This window comes from Staurois parvus, unplaced genomic scaffold (assembly GCF_062004578.1).
Source record: "Staurois parvus isolate SC_StPar_1 unplaced genomic scaffold, SC_StPar_1.0 ptg000422l, whole genome shotgun sequence".
In the NCBI taxonomy this organism is placed as follows: Eukaryota; Metazoa; Chordata; class Amphibia; order Anura; family Ranidae; genus Staurois; species Staurois parvus.
In genome coordinates, this window is record NW_028318218.1 from 4342250 (window position 1) to 4364236 (window position 21987).

The 21987-nt window shown below is 41.4% G+C and overlaps 1 protein-coding gene across 3 annotated transcripts in view; it reads left to right on the top strand.

Moving 5' to 3' along the window:
* The window catches only part of DYNC2H1 (dynein cytoplasmic 2 heavy chain 1), a 597118-nt gene that overhangs the window by 152930 nt on the left and 422201 nt on the right, over positions 1–21987 (top strand). For all 3 annotated transcript variants that reach the window (XM_089687276.1, XM_089687277.1, XM_089687278.1), the window contains exons 38-46: positions 967–1231; positions 5733–5940; positions 6028–6157; positions 8738–8893; positions 9467–9726; positions 11899–12145; positions 14362–14513; positions 18737–18881; positions 19936–20038. In XM_089687276.1, the coding sequence (XP_089543402.1) occupies positions 967–1231; positions 5733–5940; positions 6028–6157; positions 8738–8893; positions 9467–9726; positions 11899–12145; positions 14362–14513; positions 18737–18881; positions 19936–20038 (1666 nt within the window). The remainder of the gene's footprint in view (positions 1–966; positions 1232–5732; positions 5941–6027; positions 6158–8737; positions 8894–9466; positions 9727–11898; positions 12146–14361; positions 14514–18736; positions 18882–19935; positions 20039–21987) is intronic.

Here is a 21987-nt window from a genome sequence, read left to right on the forward strand (position 1 = left end):
TGGATTCCTTTGAAGTACACAGGTCCCACCTGTTTGTATTTAGGACATGGTATTGGTACTGCTTTGCTTCTAAACTGAGGATTGCTGCTAGTAGGAAGGGTTTCTCAGGGCTGGCATAGTGTTTATGCTTTTATCCAATCATATATGCGTAGTAAAACCCAAAGATTTAGGAACTCCTGTGTCCCTCAATGGACTCCAGGAAAGGGACACAGTGAGTACAACAATGCTATTTTATTTAATTCCCTAGATCATTCACTAATATATTGAAAATAACTAGGCTGAACACCGGCCCTTGAGGTACAGCACTGCTAAAGTTAGCCCAAATTGTTTAATTTACAACTTCACCTTGTCTTCGGTCTGTAGTTAGTTCTTAAAGCAACCTGTTGTTTCCTTATGCAGAGAAAAGGAACAGATTTACTCTAATGTTGCCCTCCCCAGCAATACATACTTAACTTTTGTTTGCACGTCTGCCAGTGCTTCTGTGTATGGAGGAGCATGTGGCTGACTCCTTTTCCTCTCTGGTGACAGTACTGATGCTTGGTGAATGGCTCAGTGTTGTCACATGGGGGAGGAGAGAGAGAGCTGTCAGCACTTTGTAGAGAGACTTAGTTGTAGAGTCTTGGAACGTACACTGGGCCTCCTTTCCTGAATTCCAGGAAGTAGAATGAAACAGTGGGGCAACAAAGGAACGCTAAATATGTGCTTTTAGTGAGTAGGTATTAAAGTATTGTTGCTTTGCCCTGAATGAGCACAGTTTTGCTTTAACCCATGTACAAACATTCGGTCCAAATTCTTGCAACTTCTATACAGGAGGAAGTGGTTACAGACATGTAGTGCGCACGTTATTTTCTTTCACATTGCAAGGAAAGCATTGTTATTGATTATATTTATTCCTTTCAACAGCTTCTTTTTATGCGCTTTAATCACACTGAAGATCTTTTTTATTGCTCTCTCTCCCTGATCTAGATTAAAAAAGCTCTGGAACTCTATGAACAGCTTCGCCAGAGAATGGGGGTGGTCATTGTTGGGCCCAGTGGCGCAGGCAAGTCTACCCTATGGCGCATGTTAAGAGGAGCACTTGCCAAGACTGGGAAGGTTGTGAAACAGTATACCATGAACCCTAAAGCGATGCCTAGGCACCAACTGTTGGGTCACATAGACATGGACACAAGAGAGTGGTCAGATGGAGTCCTAACAAACAGCGCTCGTCAGGTTGTCAGAGGGCCTCAAGGTCAGTCATTTCTTCATTTAGTATTGGTACATTGGTAAAAAAAAAGCATCTGACAGTGAAAATGTGAGGAAAACTGATTGAATAAAATGATTGTAAGGCATGTGGCCAATTTTACAACATATACTTTAGATATGCTTATTCCAGTTTGTAATGTCTTGTATTGTTTAAAAACTCAATCATATTTTGGTTACATTTGAATATACTGGATTCTCCTTGAGATTGCAGCTGTTCAGTCCTTCGATATGGTGGCTGCATTCGTTTTCTTAGGCATTTTTTTCTCTTATGGTGATCCTGCCACTAACAAACTTCCTACCTTAGGGGGGCAATGCTCACTCGCTGTACTGTATCTATAGAAGTGCAACATTTGCACCCTAGGTCAGAAAGTGTGTTAGCACTATATCATGGGATGTGTTCTGTAGTTTACAGATGTGGACATGACTGAACTGATAATTCTTCTTGAGATAATGCTGAGGAATGCACAGGAACTTGTGAGCTTACTGGATTTCTGGCAGGATCAACTGTTATTTTGTGCATGTATTGCACAGATATAGCAAACACTTCAGTTGTATATTCATCAGACCAAATCGCGTGGCAATCACAGCACAATGTGCTGCATGTGTGTGGGTGCCATTATCCTTCAGTGGCACCTCAAACACAATGTGATTCTGCCATGATTGCCGTGCATCTGAATCGTGTGTCAAGCCACACCTTTAGAAATGGCGCCAAGGGATAATGTGAACATGGCTTAAATGGATAAACAACATATCATATTTGTTATATATCTGGACAACAATATCTGGTGTTGACAAGAAATACAATTGAAAGAGCAGCTACAGGTTCAGTGTGAGCACTCTTTCCATTATAAACTCTTGAGTGCTCTGAGCCATGTCGTCTAAACTATAAACACATTCATATTGACAAGAAACTCAAGGTAGTGATAAGATTGATACAAAAAATTGTCAGAAACCAGTGCAAGTGGTCATGAGACCTAATACTAATAGCCATGATAAAAGAACTGTTTGGGAAAGCTCTACTCCATTATCGGTATCAGAAGATATTGCAGAAAGGTACTGGTGCCATAAAAGGCCTAGTACTCCCAGTATGTACATTTTGTGAAGTATCTGAAATCTCACAGGAGTAGTACACGTGTCCCTAAATTTTTCTTGTTTCTTTTTAGAAGTGTGAATCCAGCGTTCAGCTTCCATTATAATATCTAACTCTCTCTTCTAGTTTGAGATTGTTGGACAAGGGTTTGTTTTCAGAATTTCTGCATCAAGCTTTTAGCTGCATTAGTAAATACGGATTCATTTATTCTTATAAGATTTTAGAGCTGAGGGCGTGTCATGTAAGAAGTAGTGTAGAAGTTTACTTCTAATTGGTTTAAGGGTGGTCATCCGAATCCAGGGGAGGTTGATTCCCAAAAGATCCTAATTTTTGGATGTGACCACTATATGTGGAGAATTGTACCCTTTTGACCTTTTAAGCATCTCAAGTTCACCCCTAGAAAGGTTTGCTCCAAACTGAAAGGAGTTTTATACTATCTATTTAAAAACAAGCCTCCAGGACTTTGAAGCTTATGGATAAGTCTTATAATTTTTTGTAGTTGAGAGGACTTGAATTAAATTTCAAACTCCTCCTCCCATTCTCTGATAAAATAGGGGGATCTATGCGGAGTGTAACATAAGTAAGAGTTTATTCATACGGGAAAGAAGATGTCTCATATCCTGCGCTTTTATGCATAGATACTCAAAAGGAGTGAGTTTGCAAGCCGCTTATAATTTAGGGGCAACTTTGTGAGTGAAATCATATAGTTGTTGGTATCTGTAGGAAACCATTTGGGGAGACCCCTAGAGATTGTCCCATAGCTAACAGGGGCAGTAAAATTCCAGCAGGAGCAAACTTAGCGCATTTAGTATTTCCATCCATCCCCTATGCCTGTAGTCTTTGGGGCTAAGTCACTGTTAATATTCAGTCTCTCTCAAACATTCAAAGTTGTTGGGGTAAGTGGGAATGTCCAGGAGGAAAGCCCCCTATGTATGGCCGGTATCCAAAAGGCACCTGCTAGGTTTCTCCATTACAGTTTTTTCTAATGGCACCCACAGTTTATCAGCTCAGTTGTGATGCCAATTTACCATGCGGACAAGTGCCATCACTTTGCAATAAAAAGTTAGATCAGGTAAGCCCAGACCTCCATGTACCTTCAGTCTGCTTAGTATTGTATAGGCTAGTCTGGAATTTTTCCCTTGCCAAACAAATGTTGAGAGAATTCACCTCAATTGTCTAAAGAAGACTTGAGGGAGGTCCTCCCCAACCAGGTAGGATAAAGGCCCTGCCATGTCTGTAGGTCCCTACCCAGTCTGTTAAGGAGGGTACCATAGTTATGGTCGCACAAACATCTGATGAGATGCGAGTCCCCAGATACGGCAGGAATTCACACCGCCAGACAAATGGAAAGATCTGCACAGGTGGGAGCCAAGACCTCATAAACATTATTTGGGAGGATTTTGGACTTTGCATAACTGATTTTAAAGTTGGACAATTGCCCAAATTTGTGCAATTCAAGCATTAGGACTGGGACAGTGGTAATTGACTGAGAGACATAAAATAAGACATCTTCTGTGCAAGTGGAAAGTTTTAGCCTATTTGAATGCCTTTAATATCCTTCTATCTTCTAAGCAAGGATCCAACACGTTATCTATTCACCCAGGCCCAGCATTCACAGCAAATCTTCCATATACAACCAACCTGTCAAAAGCTTTTTTTGCATCATTTGAGAATATCAGGTAGGGTACTCAGGGATGTTGAATTCCTATCGCCCAACGCCCGGCACATGTAGTTCCGGGTGCCGGGCAAGTAGTTTTTTTCCTCCTTTAGCCCTGTTGCGAGCAAGCAGCGGGCTCACCTGTCAGGTGGATGCAATCGACGGCAGCGCTGCCGGCGATTGCTTCCACACAGTACCAGCCTCTCTGCGCCCCCACCCCCGGGCTCCACTTGCCCATCTGCGGGACCGGCTCGCCATCGGCTAGAGGGGGGGAAGAAGAGCGGACATGTCCGCTCCCCTCCTCTTCTTGTGCTGACCTGGAAGTGACATTACGATGTCACTTCCGGGTCCCTGATGACAGATTGCAATACAATCCCCAGGAATGAATGTAATATGGTGCAGATGTGCACCACATTACATTCAGTGGAGCAAAGGGGAGACATGCAGGGTCTTTTAGACCTTAGATGTCTCAAAGAGAACCTGTTACCAAAAATCATCACATAGGGGACTTTGTCCCCTATATGATGAAAAAAAAGCAAGTTTTTTTTTTTATTGTAAAAAAATGAAAGTTACACCCAAGCACATACCATCCTCCCCAATAAAAATATTTAGGCCTCCACCCCCACATATATGCACGTACAAACGTAAAAGCACACGCTGGGGCGCCGACCCATGAAACCGGCGATTGCGATACTCCTGTCACATATCGCCGCGCACGCCAGGATGTGAGCGATAATTCTAGCACCAGGCCTCCTCCGTACACTATACTGGTGACCTATAAGGAGCTTTAAATGTGTCAACATATAGAAAATATAGGGTACTGAAGTTCATCGCAAATTTAAGGTTTGACCAGTTGGATATCTATTTACTAGCTGCAACCTCATCTTTTATATTTTACAAAAAAGTAGGGTAATTTATTGCTTTTTTTGTGCCCTAAAATGAACTTACTTGTATTTTTTACTAAAATTTTGCGGTAAAATCATGCGATATTAAAATTGGAACTACCACTGTTTTATTCTGTAGGGTCTCTGCTTTCAGAAAATATATAATGTTTGGGGGTGTTATGTAATCATCAGGCTTAATATGATTTTTTAAACGTGTGCAAAAAAACGCAAAAATGGCTCTGGCAGCGAAAACGCAACAATGGCTATGGCAGTGAAAGGGATAAAGTTGCGGTGCTGGAGACAGGCAGGGAGGGGAGGAGGAGATAAACAGCACAATGTTAAAAATATTACACATTTAAGTCGCAATAAAGCCCCTTTTGTTTTTAAAAGCCCCAGACATTCCTAAAATCACCACCAATTTAAATATGGTTTTGGTTAAAAAAAAATTTTTCTTACCAGGACAAGTAGGATGTCATGAGAAACAAGTAGATTCAGTCCCTGGACAAGTAGTTCTTTCAAAAATTTCCACACCCCGGGTACTTTTTCTGGCCCTTGCCTTGCCCAGTGCCGAATAATGGGGGCTCTAACAGTGTTATCTCTTGCATTTCGACCTACTCTGAGGCTAGTTTGATCAGGGTGAACTATGGATGCAATAAGGTCTTGCAGTCTGGAAGTTAAGAGTTTGGAAAAATTGTGTCCGTGTTTAATAGGGAGATGGGCCTATAATTTGAACAAAGAGAAGGGTCTTTCCCTGGTTTGGTCATTACTGTTATATAAGTTAAAAGAGCTTCTCTGGATAGGGGATTACTTTAAACCTGCTTTTAATTCAGCACTTGAATTGTATTGCTTTCAATAGAAATCAACTCTTGGATAATCTGTGATGGTGATATTGACCCAGAATGGATTGAGTCTCTAAATTCTGTACTTGACGATAACCGGCTCCTCACAATGCCAAGTGGAGAACGAATCCAGTTTGGTCCCAATGTAAACTTTATTTTTGAAACACATGATCTGAGCAGTGCCTCTCCAGCAACCATATCTAGAATGGGAATGATTTTCATGAGGTAATCAAACTTGCACTCTACCAAGAGCACCTTTGATCATCCATTATTGCTTTTCTTGAAATAACTTTATATGATTTTCTTCTGTAGCGACGAGAACACTGATTTGAACTCTTTGATCCATTCCTGGCTTCGGGGACAGCCAGAAGCACACAGACATAATTTGGAGAACTGGATTGGAGATTATTTTGAGAAGGCATTAAATTGGGTTCTTAAACAGGTACATTAGTGAGTAATATGTGCTGTTCTACATTTTTATATCTTTTTCTGGGCCATCAGCAGTATATTACATTCCCTGTTGGCAGCAGAGGAATGAAATACTAGAGTTTGATGTGTTCTGTGCTTGGGGCACTGACTGAATTACATAGTGTGATCCATTCCAGGCATGTGTACGAGCGGGAAAAAAATAAGCGGAACTTTATGTTTCAAAACCGTAATATTGTAATGAAATGAGCAGCTCTTGCCTGCTGAGGCTTTTATTACTGTCTCTGTATATCATGTACTGCCTCCAAATTAACAGTCAGCACTTCCCTCATAGATAGTACAAAAAGGTGATTTCTGAAGTTTGAAAACTTCTGATAGAACTGAGATTGGTTGGAGGTGAAACTCTGGAGTTAATGAGATTTTTTGCCAGAAGCCATACATTTTGCGGTTCTATGATATGTTAAATAGTGTTGTACAGTAGACTTTGCAGTTTGCATTAAAATGATTATTCTTTTGGATAAATGCTATGCTAACAAACACAGCATTGCCAAAGGTTTGTGGACACCTGACCATCACACCTACACAATAAGTCAAAGGTATGTTGACACTCTTTTAGATAATTGCATGGATAATACTGTTTATGTCACAGCATACATAGAAATTTTAGATAATTGTGCTCTTCTGTTTTGCCACATCTTGGGAAGTGCTCTTTTCTGTTCCAGCATGACTGTGCCGCTTTGCATAAAGTCAACTACATTGACTAGTTTTGTGTGGTGAAACATGAGTGTCCTGCAGAGATCTTAGATTTGTTGAACACCTTTGGGGTGAATTGGAACGCTGTTTGCAAGCCAGGTCTTCTCAGCCAACATCAATACCTAACCTCACAAAATCTCTTTTGGCAAATTTGACAGATTCCCACAAATGTACTAAAACACCTTGGGGAAAGCCCTCCCAAAAGAGTCGTGCTGTTAAACATTTGGCCTTCTACTCTTAACACTGGATTATATTCTAGGTTAGTTGTTGTTCACTAAGCACTATTTCCTGCTAAAGAACCCCCCAACGAACGTATACACTCACTGGCCTCTTTATTAGGTACACTTGTGGATACTTCCAGCAGGATAATGCACCATGTCACAAAGCTCAAATCATCTCAAACTGGTTTCTTGAACATGACAATCAGTCCATTGTACTCCAGTGACCTCCACAGTCACCAGATCTCAATCCAGTAGAGCACCTTTGGGATGTAGTGGAAAGGGAGATTTGCATCATGGATGTGCAGCCAACAAATCTGCAGCAACTGCGTGATGTTATGTCAAGCACAGTGCCTGCATGGGTTTTCTCTGGGTACTCCGGTTTCCTACCACGCTCCAAAGACATGCTGGTAGGTTAATTGTATCCTGTCTAAATTGGCCCTAGTATGTGTGTGTGTGTGTATGTATAAATGTAAGTTAGGGACCTTAGATTGTACCACCCCTTGAGGGTTAAGCTGGCCATACAAGTGTAGATTTTCGGACGAGAATATTTGCAAGAAATGTCATACAAAAATTCTTTGAACATTTGATGAATGGACTATTGTCATTCGAAAATTGTCTTTTGCTTTTATCATTCGACTTTAAAAGGAATGTAAGTTTTGATTATAACCACATACACTGATTGAAAATTTGATCAAGAAAAGTTTTCCTTCCTCCCCCTTCGAATTTTCCCATCACTGCTGTCAAAAATGAACATTGATTTGACCCCACTAATGATTAGAAAATCAAGCGAATATTCTTGAAACGAAAATTCCCGAACAAAAATATATACATGTATGGCCAGCTTTAGGGACTGATGTGAATGTACGGTATATATGTAAAGCGCTGCGTAAATTGTCACCGTTATAGAAGTACCTAAAATAAATATGGAACAAAATCTCTGAGGAATGTTTCCAACACTTTGTTGAATCTATGCCATGAAGAAAAAAGGCAGTTCTGAAGGCTACAGAGGGTTTAACCCGGTACTAACAAGGAGTACCTATTAAATGGCCAGTGAGTGTATATATTGTGTGTATGTATATGTGTGTATATCTATCTATCTATATATATATATATATATATATATACACGCACACTCAAAGTTTTGCCGCCATCCCATTTTTTATACTTTATAGCTGTGTAGGTCTAATTCAGGGAAATCAAGCTTTCCTTTGCCTATCCTGTGCACAGCCAAGCATTCATTGTCTTTCACCTAGCTCTGTAGCAAGAAACAAATTTTGATACTCTGCGTGACATCATCACCAGATGTGCAATATTCTTGCAGGGACAGCTACTTGGAAAGGGATTAGCAGAATTCCTTATATCAGTCCCTGTTGACGTAGGCAAACCCCCAGAACTACATCTTCCCTTACTCTAAACAAAATTGTTTGTATTTGGCTCACGCGCAGTTTGGATTTTAGAGCAACATATGCAGTGTTGTCAGTAAATAAAGAGGATTTAGTTGCTCTCTGGATTTCTAAAGGAAAAGGTATTTTAAACAAAGAAATGTGCTTGTAATGTGTGTCCCCCCCCCCCCCCCCCTACCCTTGACAAAAACTTTAATTTCTCTAATGTCTCGTCCACAGAATGATTTTGTAGTGGAAACCAGTCTCATAGGAACAGTTATGAATGGATTGTCTCACCTTCATGGCTGTACTGATCGCAGTGAGTTCATTATCGGTCTTATCCGAGGCCTCGGAGGAAATCTCAATATGAAGTCTAGGAATGATTTTGCTAAAGAGGTAGTTAACCAAAACCTACATGAATTTATGTCATGTGTAACATGTCAGGTCTGCTATCATGTAACCGTTTTTAAATCTGTTACATTTTTACGTGATTCTTCATCAAAGACTTTAAAATAAGGCCTAAAACATTAAAAACATTGTCAAAGTCACCTTTTATAATCGGTCTATAAAATGATATTTGGTAACTGTTTGCTCATAGTCCATAGTGTCTAGCTTTTCCCTGGGGGTCAGGAACAGTGGGAGAATGGCTTATCTGTCAAAAATGTACTCAACTAATCAAAATTTCTTCCAAGGTCTTTTTCAGCAATTTGTATTGCCCCTTAAAAGGCAAAGTCATGTAATTCTACTAAAATTGCTGGAATAAGACACAAGATGTATCATCTTTCTCAATTAAAAACCAATATTGGCTTTTATTCTGGATACAAACTTGCCAATTTGATCCACATGTTTTTTTCATGACTCAAAGCCAGTTTATATTAGGCCCTATGTTTATTTATTTATTTTAGTAGTTAGTTCTCAATTCTTTTTATCACGTGGGGCCTGTTTGTTTATTTTCTTATTTTGCTCTAGGTTTTCAACTGGGCTAGGGAATCTCCACCTGATCCACGTAAACCACTGGAAACCTATTATGACAATAAAACTGGACGCTTAATGTCCTACAACCTGGAAAAACCAGATAACTTAACTATTGAAGATTTTAGTAATCCTCAGGCCCTTCCAGTTATCAGAACCCCTGACATCCAGAGAGGGCTTGACTACTTCAGACCATGGCTTGGCTCTGACACCAAACAGCCCTTTATACTGGTTGGACCAGAGGGCTGCGGGAAGGGGTAAGTGTGATTTTCCTTCTCAACAGCAGCAGTGTTATAGTTCAGATTGAAAGTTAGTATTTATGATAACCCTTGTTTTAATATTTGATTCTATATCTCAAAGCAGCATAAATGCGAGAATTCTTCGCATTACTCTGTAATCCAGTGTTTCTCAACCTTTTTACCTTTTGTGGAACCCCTGGCAAAAAGTCTGGGATCTTGGGGAACCTACAGCTCACAGAACATTGATCATCGAACTGTGATATAACAACAATTTATTTTAGGAAATGGCATTAAATAATAGAAAAAAAATATTAAACATGGGGTACATCACAGGGCACACAGCAGAACATAGGGCACATCATGGGGCACACAGCAAAACATGGGGTAAATCACAGGGCACACAGCAGAATATGGGGCACATCAAGGGGCTCACAGCAGGGCATGGGGCACACAGCAGGGTATATCTCAAGGCTCACAGCAGGGTATAGGGCAAACATCAGGGTACAGGGCACACAAAAGGGAACAGGGTACACTGTTGTAGACTGTTTCCTTCAAATGCAGAGTAGTGGGAAGCATTAATAATTCCTCTCTCATAGCGCTATCCTTCCCGCTGGCCCCTCCTTTCCTCCCATCCACCCCAGATGATGTCACCTACAAGCATCTGGGGTGGATGGGAGGAAAGGAGGGGCCAGTGTTAAGGATCGCTTTATGAGAGAGGTCTTATTATTGCCCTTTCCAGCACTACTCTGCATATGTTTGCTGAGACTAGATGTACCTGTCTGCTGTCTGTGATTGATGGGTAGATCACCTTGGAACCCCGGTTGAGAAATGCTGATGTAATTGGACACTGCAAGATAATTTAAATTGGCCATGTTTACAAAAATTAAGTATTGCCCTGAAATTTAGATGCTAAGATGTTGATGCTGAGATTAACTTAAATCAGTTTAATAAGCAAGAGTCGGGGAAGTGTTAGATCCACCTCCGACACACTTATGCGCTCACCTTGTGGTTTGACCCGAACCGTCAGGTCAAACCGCGCCTTTCCCTTTAACCCGGGTGGGTATACTGGTGTATCAATCTCAAACTCCTTCTGCACCTCCAAACTCCAAAACGCACCACTTGGACGTTGACCCGAACTGCCAGGTCAAAAGCGTGCCTTTCCCTTTGCTGGTGTATATATCCAACTCCTCCACACTCCAAAACGCACCACAGAAAATGGAAAAAATGCTCCAGATGGTGAAGTATATCAAATCATTGTAAACTTTATTAAAACTCCTAAAATCTCCCACTCACATTTATTTGCGTCCTTCTGGGACGCTACAGGATCAATATCTCTTTGTATAGTAATTTTGTGAATGAAACTGCATAGGATCCCCTATCCAAGATGGCGTTATGTACACTACCGGTTACGGCTTGACGTCATCAGAGTTGGAGATTGATACACCAGTATACCTACCCGGGTTAAAGGGAAAGGCGCGGTTTGACCTGACAGTTCGGGTCAAACCACAAGGTGAGCGCATAAGTGTGTCGGAGGTGGATCTAACACTGGGGGTCACTTGACATCACTGGATGAATATATACAGAGAAGAAATTGCACATTAGCACTTGGAACACTGAGTCTTAAAGGGACGGTTCACCAAGATTTATATTGGGACACTATTATAAGATAAACGCACATTAGATAAAATTGAGAATACGCATGGTATTATGTGGAAGTGTGCGTTATTGTGTTGTATTTAAAGCTATACTTTTTGAGCACAGAATATGCACTTATATGGTATTTAATTATTGTCACAGAGCAAGATTTATGCATATTTAATATTTATTTATAATATTGCGCTGCATTTTTTGTATATTAGTATTTGTATGTGGGAACACTGTATATGTTAGCTGAAATATTTTATTTTTATTTTCATTTATTTATTATAGTTATTTGGATAGGCATATTGCGCTGTAAGTTTTCACATTATAAAGAGTTGGGGAAAGCAGATGCACTATTTGTGAGGTTTTGCATATTAGTTGGTTTCCTTTTTGCAAGGAAAGTAGGTCGCATGGCTTTTGGTCATATTTATATTTAGTAATTTTTTATTTTTAGTAACAACGCCTATTTTGAAACAAAATTATTTGTGTTGTGGTGCCTTGCAGTTGTGCTTTCCTCATAATAAATTATACTGCAATTGTTCTTTTCAGAATGCTTCTTCGTTATGCATTTTCTCAGCTCCGCTCCACGCAAATCGCCACGGTTCACTGCAGCGCTCAGACGTCTTCCCGCCATGTCTTACAGAAACTGACCCAGACCTGCCTGGTAATCAGCACCAACACTGGTCGAGTCTACAGGCCAAAAGACTGTGAACGGCTTGTTCTCTACTTAAAGGACATCAATCTCCCCAAACCTGACAAGTGGGGGACAAACTCACTGGTAGCATTTTTACAACAGGTGAGGAAGATATTATAATCAGGTGTTAAGTTAATCACATAAACATGGAGCAATGCCAATAGTAGCCCAGAAAATAGCAGGTGAGGTGGTGTGAACACCTGACTGGGAGGCTTCAATTGAAGGTGTTCACTGTTAATCTAGAATGAAATGGAGGAATTGAATTGTACTTCCCATATTATTTTCTTGAGAGTTCCTCCATTATGATTACAGACCATATTTTATGAAAAGGCAAACCGAAATCTGGTCTGAGTAGTCCAGGCTACTATTCATGCAGCCCTATTAGGATCAGATAAGAGGATGGAAAATTACATAAATAAGTTTGTGAAAAAATCAGAGTTGTCCCTAAAATGTAAAAGCCTAAGTTGCAATTCCTGTTGAAACTTTTGTTTAGTTCTGTAAAGAGTGGGGAAGGATTAGAACCTCTGTTGTGTTTTTACTGTTATCCAAGGCTCCGTTAGAGAGATTCTCCCTTACTTACTGTCCCAGCGGCAATGGTTTCACCAGACAGGTAAATCTCTAACATTTAGCAGAATCTGGGAAAGCTGAAACCTTTGTCTACCTTTGTGCTATTGATGTGTTCAAGCTGCAGATTTTCCCTCATTTTCTGTCTGGTGGAGCTATTGTTTTCATGATAGTAAGTGAGGGAAAATTCCTCTAACAGAGCCCCAATAACGAGAATCCGGACTTTTTACCAGTCACTGAACTGAACAAAGCCTGGCTGTATACAAATCTGTATGCTTCTTATTTATTGGGGTACTTTTCAGATCAGTGGGTATTAGCCTTGCCTAGAACACTTTGCACACTCCAAACACTTCTCTGTTATGAGTTATATACCATATATAGGTAGTATGCAGCCCGGGTTCACACTGAATCCAACTTTAAAATTAAGTGAAGTCGCATGATTTCAAAGCCGCAGGTCAGTGCGATTTCAGGTGCGGCACCGCAAAGTCACACAGATTTGAATGGTTCCATTGCCGAATGTCAAATTGAATGACATCGCACCAGTGTGCTTAGTGTCTTATAGGAAAACAAAGTATGCCAATGGTCCAAAGTTGTTTCTTATTTTCTAAATGAAGACCGAAGATATAAAATTAAAGCAATGTACCCGGCAATTCTTTCAGCTGGAGTAAAACACAGGTGCTCATTCTGTGTTAGCCTAACAGCATTATTCATACAGACATACTGTATGACTGTGTTAATGTAGAGCTAAATATTTTGCAAGCTTATATTAGGAATAGCTTGCCCCCTCTTTGTTTATTAAACAATGTACCCCTTTTTAACTCTTGTTGGTCCATTTCTGTGATGGGAATCCTCATTGACTAGATGTAATTTGTTGGGGGAGATGGACAAGAGCTTGGCTTCAGGAACTGATGTATAGATTTATGTTATAAATCCCTTGACACTCTGGAAACTACATTATCTTATTGGTAATCTGGATAACTTAAAATGCCTCTTTGTGATGTTGGAGCATCCTCCTGGTTTAAAAAATAATCCTAGTATTAGGTGTTTCTCATAGCCAGCAATCAAATGAAAGCCTGTTTTGGAAATGTGTCATTGGTTATGAGTTGATAGAGTTGACCCCCAATTTCACATGATGTTAAATTCAGACAGAATCTCATTGTTTCAGATGGCTATATGGCTTCAGTGTTCCTTTTGGTGGTTTGGATTTCCAAAAGGTTTCTGGGAGAAAAATGCTCTTGTTTTAGTATATTCATTAGGATTGTCATGTTCTAGTTTGTTCAAGAAACATATTTGGATCCTACTAATGACTTAAAGGGGTTCTAAAGGCTAAAGGATTTTTACATTCATGTAATTCTATGCATGGCAAGGTCAAAAACTTTGTATGCAGCAGCACCCCAACCCCCCTAATACTTACCCGAACCCTATCACGACCCAGCAATGTGCACGAGAGCCTCGGCTCTCGTGAGCCAATAAGAGAAAGGGGGCAGGGCCGAGCTGTGACTCTGTGTGTGTGAATGGACATGCAGAGCAGCAGCTCAGGAGTGAGCTGGCATGGGTGCTTCCATAGCAAGCTGCTTTCTCTGGGGGCAGGAGGGAGGGGCTAGAAGTGCCGGCAGGGGACGTGAGAAGAGAAGAATCAGGGCTGCTCTGTGCAAAACCATTGCAGGTAAACATGTTTGTTATTTCTTTTATAAAAAAAAAGTTGTCTTTAATGTCACTTTAAACCTATTATATATGTTGTGGTGTTGTTTTAGGTTTTAACATATCATGGTTTCTATGATGACAATCTTGAATGGGTTGGCTTAGAAAATATTCAGATCGTGGCATCCATGTCTGCCGGTGGCACTATTGGGAGACATAAACTGACAACCAGATTAACTTCTGTGGTCCGTATTTGTGCAATAGAGTGAGTATATTATTCTCGTAGTATTCCACATACCGTATCTCAGCTTTGATTTGACCCTTTGCAGAGACAGCTACATTTTCTTATCTACAAAAACAATTTTTTTGAGGTAGCAAAAGGCAAAGAGATGGTATACAGAAGAAAAAATTAGAAAAAGTGAGGGGGTGGGGTCCCCCTCATGCAGGAACATTTACATAGTTAGTCTGTCTGAAAAAAGACAAAAGTCCAACCAGTTCAACCAAAAAAAAAAAAGGAAATTACAATACAGCAATTAACAGATTACACAGTGCTCTACACGACAACCAAGCTCCGCAAGAAATAAAGGGGCATATTATCAGTAATATACTGTAGCGTTACACATCACTATTATAACATGACAGTAAGGTAGACTAAGAATTTTGAAGCAACAAGGTCTCTCAGTCAACTGGTGTACTGGGGTATTGGGAGGAAAGCCCAGGTTGCAGGTATCTGATTAATCCATCCACATATCCAAAATCTTCTGTAATAGGTGATAATGTGGTAGAACAGCCTTGATGAACATATGAGTTTTTCTTTTTATAAGAAATGTTGGCATTAATGTGCAGAAACCACGATTCCAGAGTCAGTGGAATGGCTTGAATACAGGTACGTCCAGTCTGCTTGCAAGCAGCAAATGAAGTTTCATGAAGGCAATAGTGCATTTATCCATTTCTAAACCCAAAAGACAAATACTTTGGGTTCATGGAGATTGGAGAGACTGGAGAGTATATTTTGCTGCCAGTAGCCTTGAAATAAAGGGCATGCCCAGAGTAAACATTTAAACATGCCTGGAGCACCTGGAAAAAAAAGAGACTGTGATTAGGCCTAAATGTGGAAAAATGTATAGGTGTTAAATAGGACTTGTGCAAGATACACTATATTGCCAAAAGTAATGCCTGCCTTTACACACACATGAACTTAACTGGCTCACAGTCTCCACTCTAATTCATCCCAAAGGTGTTCTTTCGGGTTGAGGTCAGGACTCTGCAGGCTAGTAAAGTTCCTCCACCCCAGGTTCGCTCATTCATGTCCATGTATGGACCTTCCTTTGTGCACTGGTGCACAGTCATGTTGGAACAGGAAGGGGCCATCCCCAAACTGTTCCCACAAAGTTGGGAGCATGAAATTGTCCAAAATGTCTTGGTATGCTGACACCTTAAGAATTCCCTTCACTGGAACTAAGGGACCAAGCCCAACCCCAGAAAAAACAGCCCACACCATAATCTCCCCTCCACCATTGCATTTGGTATAATGCAGTCATGCAAGTACCATTCTCTTGACAACCACAAAACCCAGACATGTCCATCGGATTGCCAGACAGACAAGCGGGATTCGCCACTCCAGAGAACATGTCTCCACTGCTCTAGAGTCCAGTGGAAGAATGCTTTACACCACTTCATCTGACACTTTGCATTGCACTTGGAGATATAAGGCTTGGATGCAGTTGCTCGGCCATGGAAACCCATTCCATGAAGCTCTCTATGCACTGTTGTGCTAATTTGAAGGCCACACGAAGTTCAAAGGTCTTTAGCTCTTGACTCTGCAGACAGTTGGCGGTTTCTGTGCACTGTGCGCTTCAGCATGGTCTGACCCCGCTCTGTCACTTTACTTGGCCTACCACTTTATGGCTGAGTTGCTGTTGTTCCCAGTTGCTTCCACTTTGTTATAATACCACTAACAGTTAGCCGTGGATTATTTAGTAGCAAGGAAATTTCACAGAGGAACTTATTGCACAGGTAGCAACCTAGCACAGTACCACACTTGAATTCACTGAGCTCCTGAGAGAAGCCCGTTCTTTCACAAATGTTTGTAGAAGCAGTCTGCATGCCTAGGTGCTTGATTTTACACACCTGTGTCCATGGAGGTGATTGGAACACCTGAATCCAATGATTTTGAGGGGTGTCCTAATAATGGGCTTACGCTGTTATAATGTATATAACAGTGTAAGCCTATCAAATAACTTAGTCTTATCCGGTCTACAGGTTTTCATCCCAGTCCTCATCTTTCATAGCCCTAATATCCCCATCCCACTTATGTTTGGGTTGGTAGGCCAGCACAATCGCTTAACCACTTCCCATCCGGCACATGTATATAAACGGCCGGACGGGAGCAGTGCAGGAGCGGGTTGCTGTTCATAAACAGCGCCCGCCATTTTAGCCTGGGAGCGCGTGGCACTGCGATCAGGTGCCTGCTGTGTCCGGAGGACACTGATCGCTGTACGGGCCCTCTGTGTGAGGTCCCGATCCTGTGATCACTGATTGGCCAATCAGTGATCACATGAGTAGTAGTAAGCAAGATGTCACTTCCTGACATTGCTTACCACTAGTGAAATCTGTGAATGATCACAGAGATCACATGGTACAATGCTATTCACAACAGCCTTGTACCATGTGACTAGCTGTGACCAATCACAGCTCTCACACTATGTATCAATGGCTGCAAGAATGCAGCCAGAGAGAAAGAGAAATGATTGCTTTTACAGCCTTTTATGGGTGTAAAAGCAATCGGTGTAAAAAAAAAAAAAATCTTCATCATCCCCCACAAGTAGTACAGTGTCACTATGGTGACACTCTACTGCTAGGGTGACAGTATGTTAAAAAACCACATAAATAATAATATAAAACATTTTTGAAAAATTATAATTTTTGGTTATAAACTAATTTGGGTTATTTTTTTTTACTAAAATTTATGAAGAAAGATTATTTATTTGCAAAATTTTATAACAAAAACACTTTTTTAAAAACATTTATATAGCAAAAAAAAAAAATCCCAGTGGTGAATAAATACCACCAAAATAAAGTATGGGTACAGTGTTGCATGACCGCGCAATTCAAAGTGTGACAGCGCTGAAATCTGAAAATTGGCCTGGACAGGAAGGGGGTAAAAGTGTCCGGACTTGAAGTGGTTAAGGGGTAAAGAGTATTATACAGAAAGGAGAGATCAGCTTGGAGGGGGGGGGGACCACAGACCATCTCTAATATGGAAAAAGTAGTAGGGACAAAATTATCACTAGGAATTTTGCCCTAAGCATGTGACATATTTGAAAGAAACAAAATAACATAGAATTGGGAAGAGTAAACCCTTTAATTGCTGGAAGGTCTTGATCCCATTCACTGTCCGCAAATGATGCACAAATGTCTTTGGAGGCTGACACTATTACATTTTAGCTATGTTATTTTTTTTTAAACATATTTAATTACTAAACATTTACAAAAATAATCTACATATTTTAGTTTGCCTTTTTATTTTAGTACCACTTATATACACACGCAATGCTCTATTAAAAAAGCAGTGAAGTACATTCTCAGTGTGGCTGCTTTAAACTTGTAGAGGAGGTTAATAAAAGGTACCAGTGTTTCCTCTGTATGCTTCATGTGTCTCTTGTTCTTAAAACACAGATCTTATGTAATCTTATTAAAGTGGAATTTAGCTGTATCTGAGCACCACTAACAGAAAACACTTTTTAATTAATGTCTCCATGATTTATATTGTAAAGAAATCCCTTTGAAAAGCACCTCCTAGCATTTCTATCTGCAGACATTTTGAGTAGTGGCAGAGGATTCATGTAGCATGTTGGTAGGAGGGCATTCTATTTACTAATGCTAGCAGCATAAGGTTTCACAATAGTTAGGCCTGTTGCACACGGGAGTAAAAAATTTAGTTTTTTTACTGATCTGAAATGAGATTCATTGTTGTCTATGGGTCATTGCACACACCTGAATAAAGATCAGTAATACAGCATTAAGTACACAGCAGTAAAACAAAAATAGAAAATGTTTAATTTTAATGCAGTAAATGACTCGTGTGTTTACTCGTTTATAATGTTTACGCGAGTATATATGAGTATATTACAATACTAGGAATGAAGAAGAATTTCACTTGTCTATACTCGTCTAAATGCTTACATACCTTTGCTGGCCTATATTCAGCATTACTCAGGTCTTTACACACAGTTTTGGTCCTTTGCACATGGACGTCACAAGTTCCTGAGTAACTCAAAGAAAGATTAGCAAAAATTTGCTCTAGCCTATTGATTTACACTCTGATAACGGTCCACCTGGGAGTTTATGCAGAGATCACAGATTGCTCATAGATATTTGATTATTAACTGACTTTTTAAATGATTTATATAGCAAAACTGAAGTGAGATTTTGTTCTGTGAGGAAAGTAGATACTGCTATTAATTTATGATTGTTAATTTATTGCAGCTATCCTGAAAGGGACCAACTACAGACAATTTGTAGTTCCTATTTAGAGCCAGTTCTTCATAAGAATCTGAAGAAACATCCAGTGTGGAGCTCTCTGTCAAAGATTCACCAGTTAGCAGGGTCAATGGTTCAGGTCTATGAACAGGTAGATATTAGACTTCTAATAAATTATCTTCTGAATTTAATGAATTGCTTGACTATAACTATCTTGCCTTCCCACCCTGTGCTCTCTGTAGTTTAAAGCGGAGCTCCATCCAAAAGGGGAAGTTCTGCTTTAATGCTTTGTCCCCCACTCCCCAGTAAGGATTAGCACCTTTGGGGAGCGGGTACCCGAATTTGACAGGTTTCCACTTCCGCTGCGATCGCCTAGGCATTTTTTACACTTTTTTTTTTTTTTACAAGTTAATGTCTAATAAATGAATAGCAATTCCCACAGTGGGTTAGCTAAAGTGATAGCACAGCAAACAATGCCTGATTAAAGCCACAGTTCATTTCACTGAATATTCAGATCTGGTTGACTGATTATTCATGGATCACCCACGTGTTTGTATAAATGTAAGCTTGAGCTGTCCACTTCTGCATACAAGCTTTACATAAAAAATCAGTAGGAGAGCTTGGAATATGGTAAAAGGAACCTAAAGCTCTCCCTTCTGGCTCTAAAGGAGTATGTAGAATAATTGGCAATATTTCATAATTTGACAGGAAAACAAAAAATGTTAAAATAAATTTGTTAGTTTTGACCATGATAACAAAAATTGTGTTTTTTAAATGCAAGCAGTGTACTTACATAAATATTACCTGGAATCAGCTTCTTGCAATTCCTGTACAATAGAACTCAGCCTGGGAGAGTGAAGCAGCACAGGGGGCCAGACAGTTCTTTGACAGTGCTCATACTGGGACATACTGATAGAGAGAAAGCAGAATAATAGAGCCGTAGATTTGCCACTTGTCCTTCACTGTTCAATCAGAGGTTGGGGTGAAGGACTGGGCCTGTAAGTATTACTGAAGTGCATTAGAAAACAAAATCGGTGTCCTGCTCTGCTTGATATCTCCTGAATCTTAGAACTGGATGGACAGAAATACAAACCCTTTGGTAGATAAAGCAGCTCTCTAATATTTACTTGTTCTTTGTGTTTAGCTGTTTTCTTGGAGTTCAGCTTTGACAAACTAGAATTATTCCCACTCTCTCTACATTTTAGGTTCGTGCAAAGTTTTCAGTTGATGATCATAGCCACTATCTGTTTACACCATGTATCCTGACTCAATGGATTCTGGGGCTCTTTAGATATGATTTACCTGGAGGTAGGTGCTCACGGAGGTGGTTGTTGTTTTTAATAACTGGTGCTACTACTCCTACTACTACTACTACTACTACTACTACTACTAAATATTCTTAAATATAGTAAAGTGTGCTATCGTTTATGTAATGTAGATGTAAAAGAAAAAAAAGACATGAATCTCGCTTACAGGATTTTTCCTAATATTTCAGTTTACGTATTACTGTGTAATGAAAAAGGGAAAATCTGTTGCCTAACTTGTTCAGCATGAACTTGATATCTACATGCTGAATGAAAGGAGGCAGTTTGGTTTGCAAACAGATTGCAGCTGTCATTCTCACTTTAAAGGATAGCTGCAGTTTACCTTGGATATCATCCTGCTCACCAAAAATAACAAACGCTGACGGAAAATCAGATGTTCCCATCTGTTGACCTGCTTATATCTTCCTTGGGCCTTCCTGTATTTCTATTTAGCACATTTGCATTATTGCAGAGCCTGCCACACCCACAAGCATTGAAGATGCTGTCTGGGCTGCACAGGTCATGCTAGTGAGAGGTGAATGAGGCCATGGTGCAGTGCAACAGCATTGAATGGGTGTGGTGAATAGTGATTTCTGTGTGAATTCTCTCTTCAAATGGGTGTGCAGGAGGCAGTATATCTTATCCTGATTGTCTGCTGGCCATCAACTGCTGACAAAGTGACCTACTGCAGATTGTAGTCAGCCACTGGGGTCCATATGAAGGGGGGCCTTAATGTGATAGCTTTATTTGTATGAGGAGAAAATACATTTTACTCTCTCTTTCTCTCCCCCCCCTCCCTCTCTCCCCCCCTCCCTCTCTCCCCCCTCCCTCTCTCCCCCTCCCCCTCTCTCTCCCCCCTCCCCCTCTCCCCCTCCCCCCTCTCTCTCCCCCCTCCCCCTCCCCCCTCTCTCTCCCCCCTCCCCCCTCTCTCTCCCCCCTCTCTCTCCCCCCTCCCCCCTCTCTCTCCCCCCTCCCCCTCTCTCTCCCCCGCTCCCCCCTCTCTCTCCCCCTCTCTCCCTCTCTCTCCCTCTCTCTCCTCCCCTCCCCCTCTCTCTCTCCCTCTCCCTCCTCCCCTCCCTCTCTCTCTCCCTCCCTCCCCTCCCCTCCCTCTCTCTCCCCCCTCTCTCTCCCCCCCTCCCTCTCTCTCTCCCCCCTCTCCCCCTCCCTCCCCTCCCCTCTCTCTCCTCCCCTCTCTCTCCTCCCCTCTCTCTCCTCCCCTCTCTCTCCTCCCCTCTCTCCTCTCTCTCCCCTCTCTCTCCTCTCTCTCCCCTCTCTCCCCTCTCTCTCCCCTCTCTCTCCCCTCTCTCTCCCCTCTCTCTCCCCTCTCTCTCCCCTCTCTCTCCCCTCTCTCTCCCCTCTCTCTCCCCTCTCTCTCCCCTCTCTCTCCCCTCTCTCTCCTCTCTCTCTCCCCTCTCTCCCCTCTCTCCCTCTCCCTCCCCTCTCTCCCCTCTCCCCTCTCTCCCTCTCCCTCCCCTCTCTCCCTCCCCTCTCTCCCCTCTCTCCCTCTCCCTCCCCTCTCTCCCTCTCCCCCCCCTCCCCTCTCTCCCTCTCCCTCCCCTCTCTCCCTCTCCCCCTCTCCCCCCCTCTCTCCCCCCCTCTCCCTCTCCCCCCCCCTCCCTCTACCTTCCCTCTCTCCCTCTCCCTTCCCTATCTCCCCCCCCCTCTCTCTCTCTCCCCCCCTCTCCCCCTTCCTCTCTCTCTCTGTCTGCCTGTCTCTCTCTCTCCCTCTCCCCCAAAGTATATATGTGCTGCACAGAGGCTTCAAGCAATGAAAGGTAGTCTTAGCAGAAGGATTGGGAAGTTGAGTTCAATTTGTTTTTTACATCTGTGACACATGTCGCAATTGTGATAAAAGAACATGTTGCTTTTTTTTCTGCACTGAACTGTACTGGAACGCGCCACAGTGCATCACAAACGCACTAAAACGCATATGTCCTTATTTAAGGTGGAAAT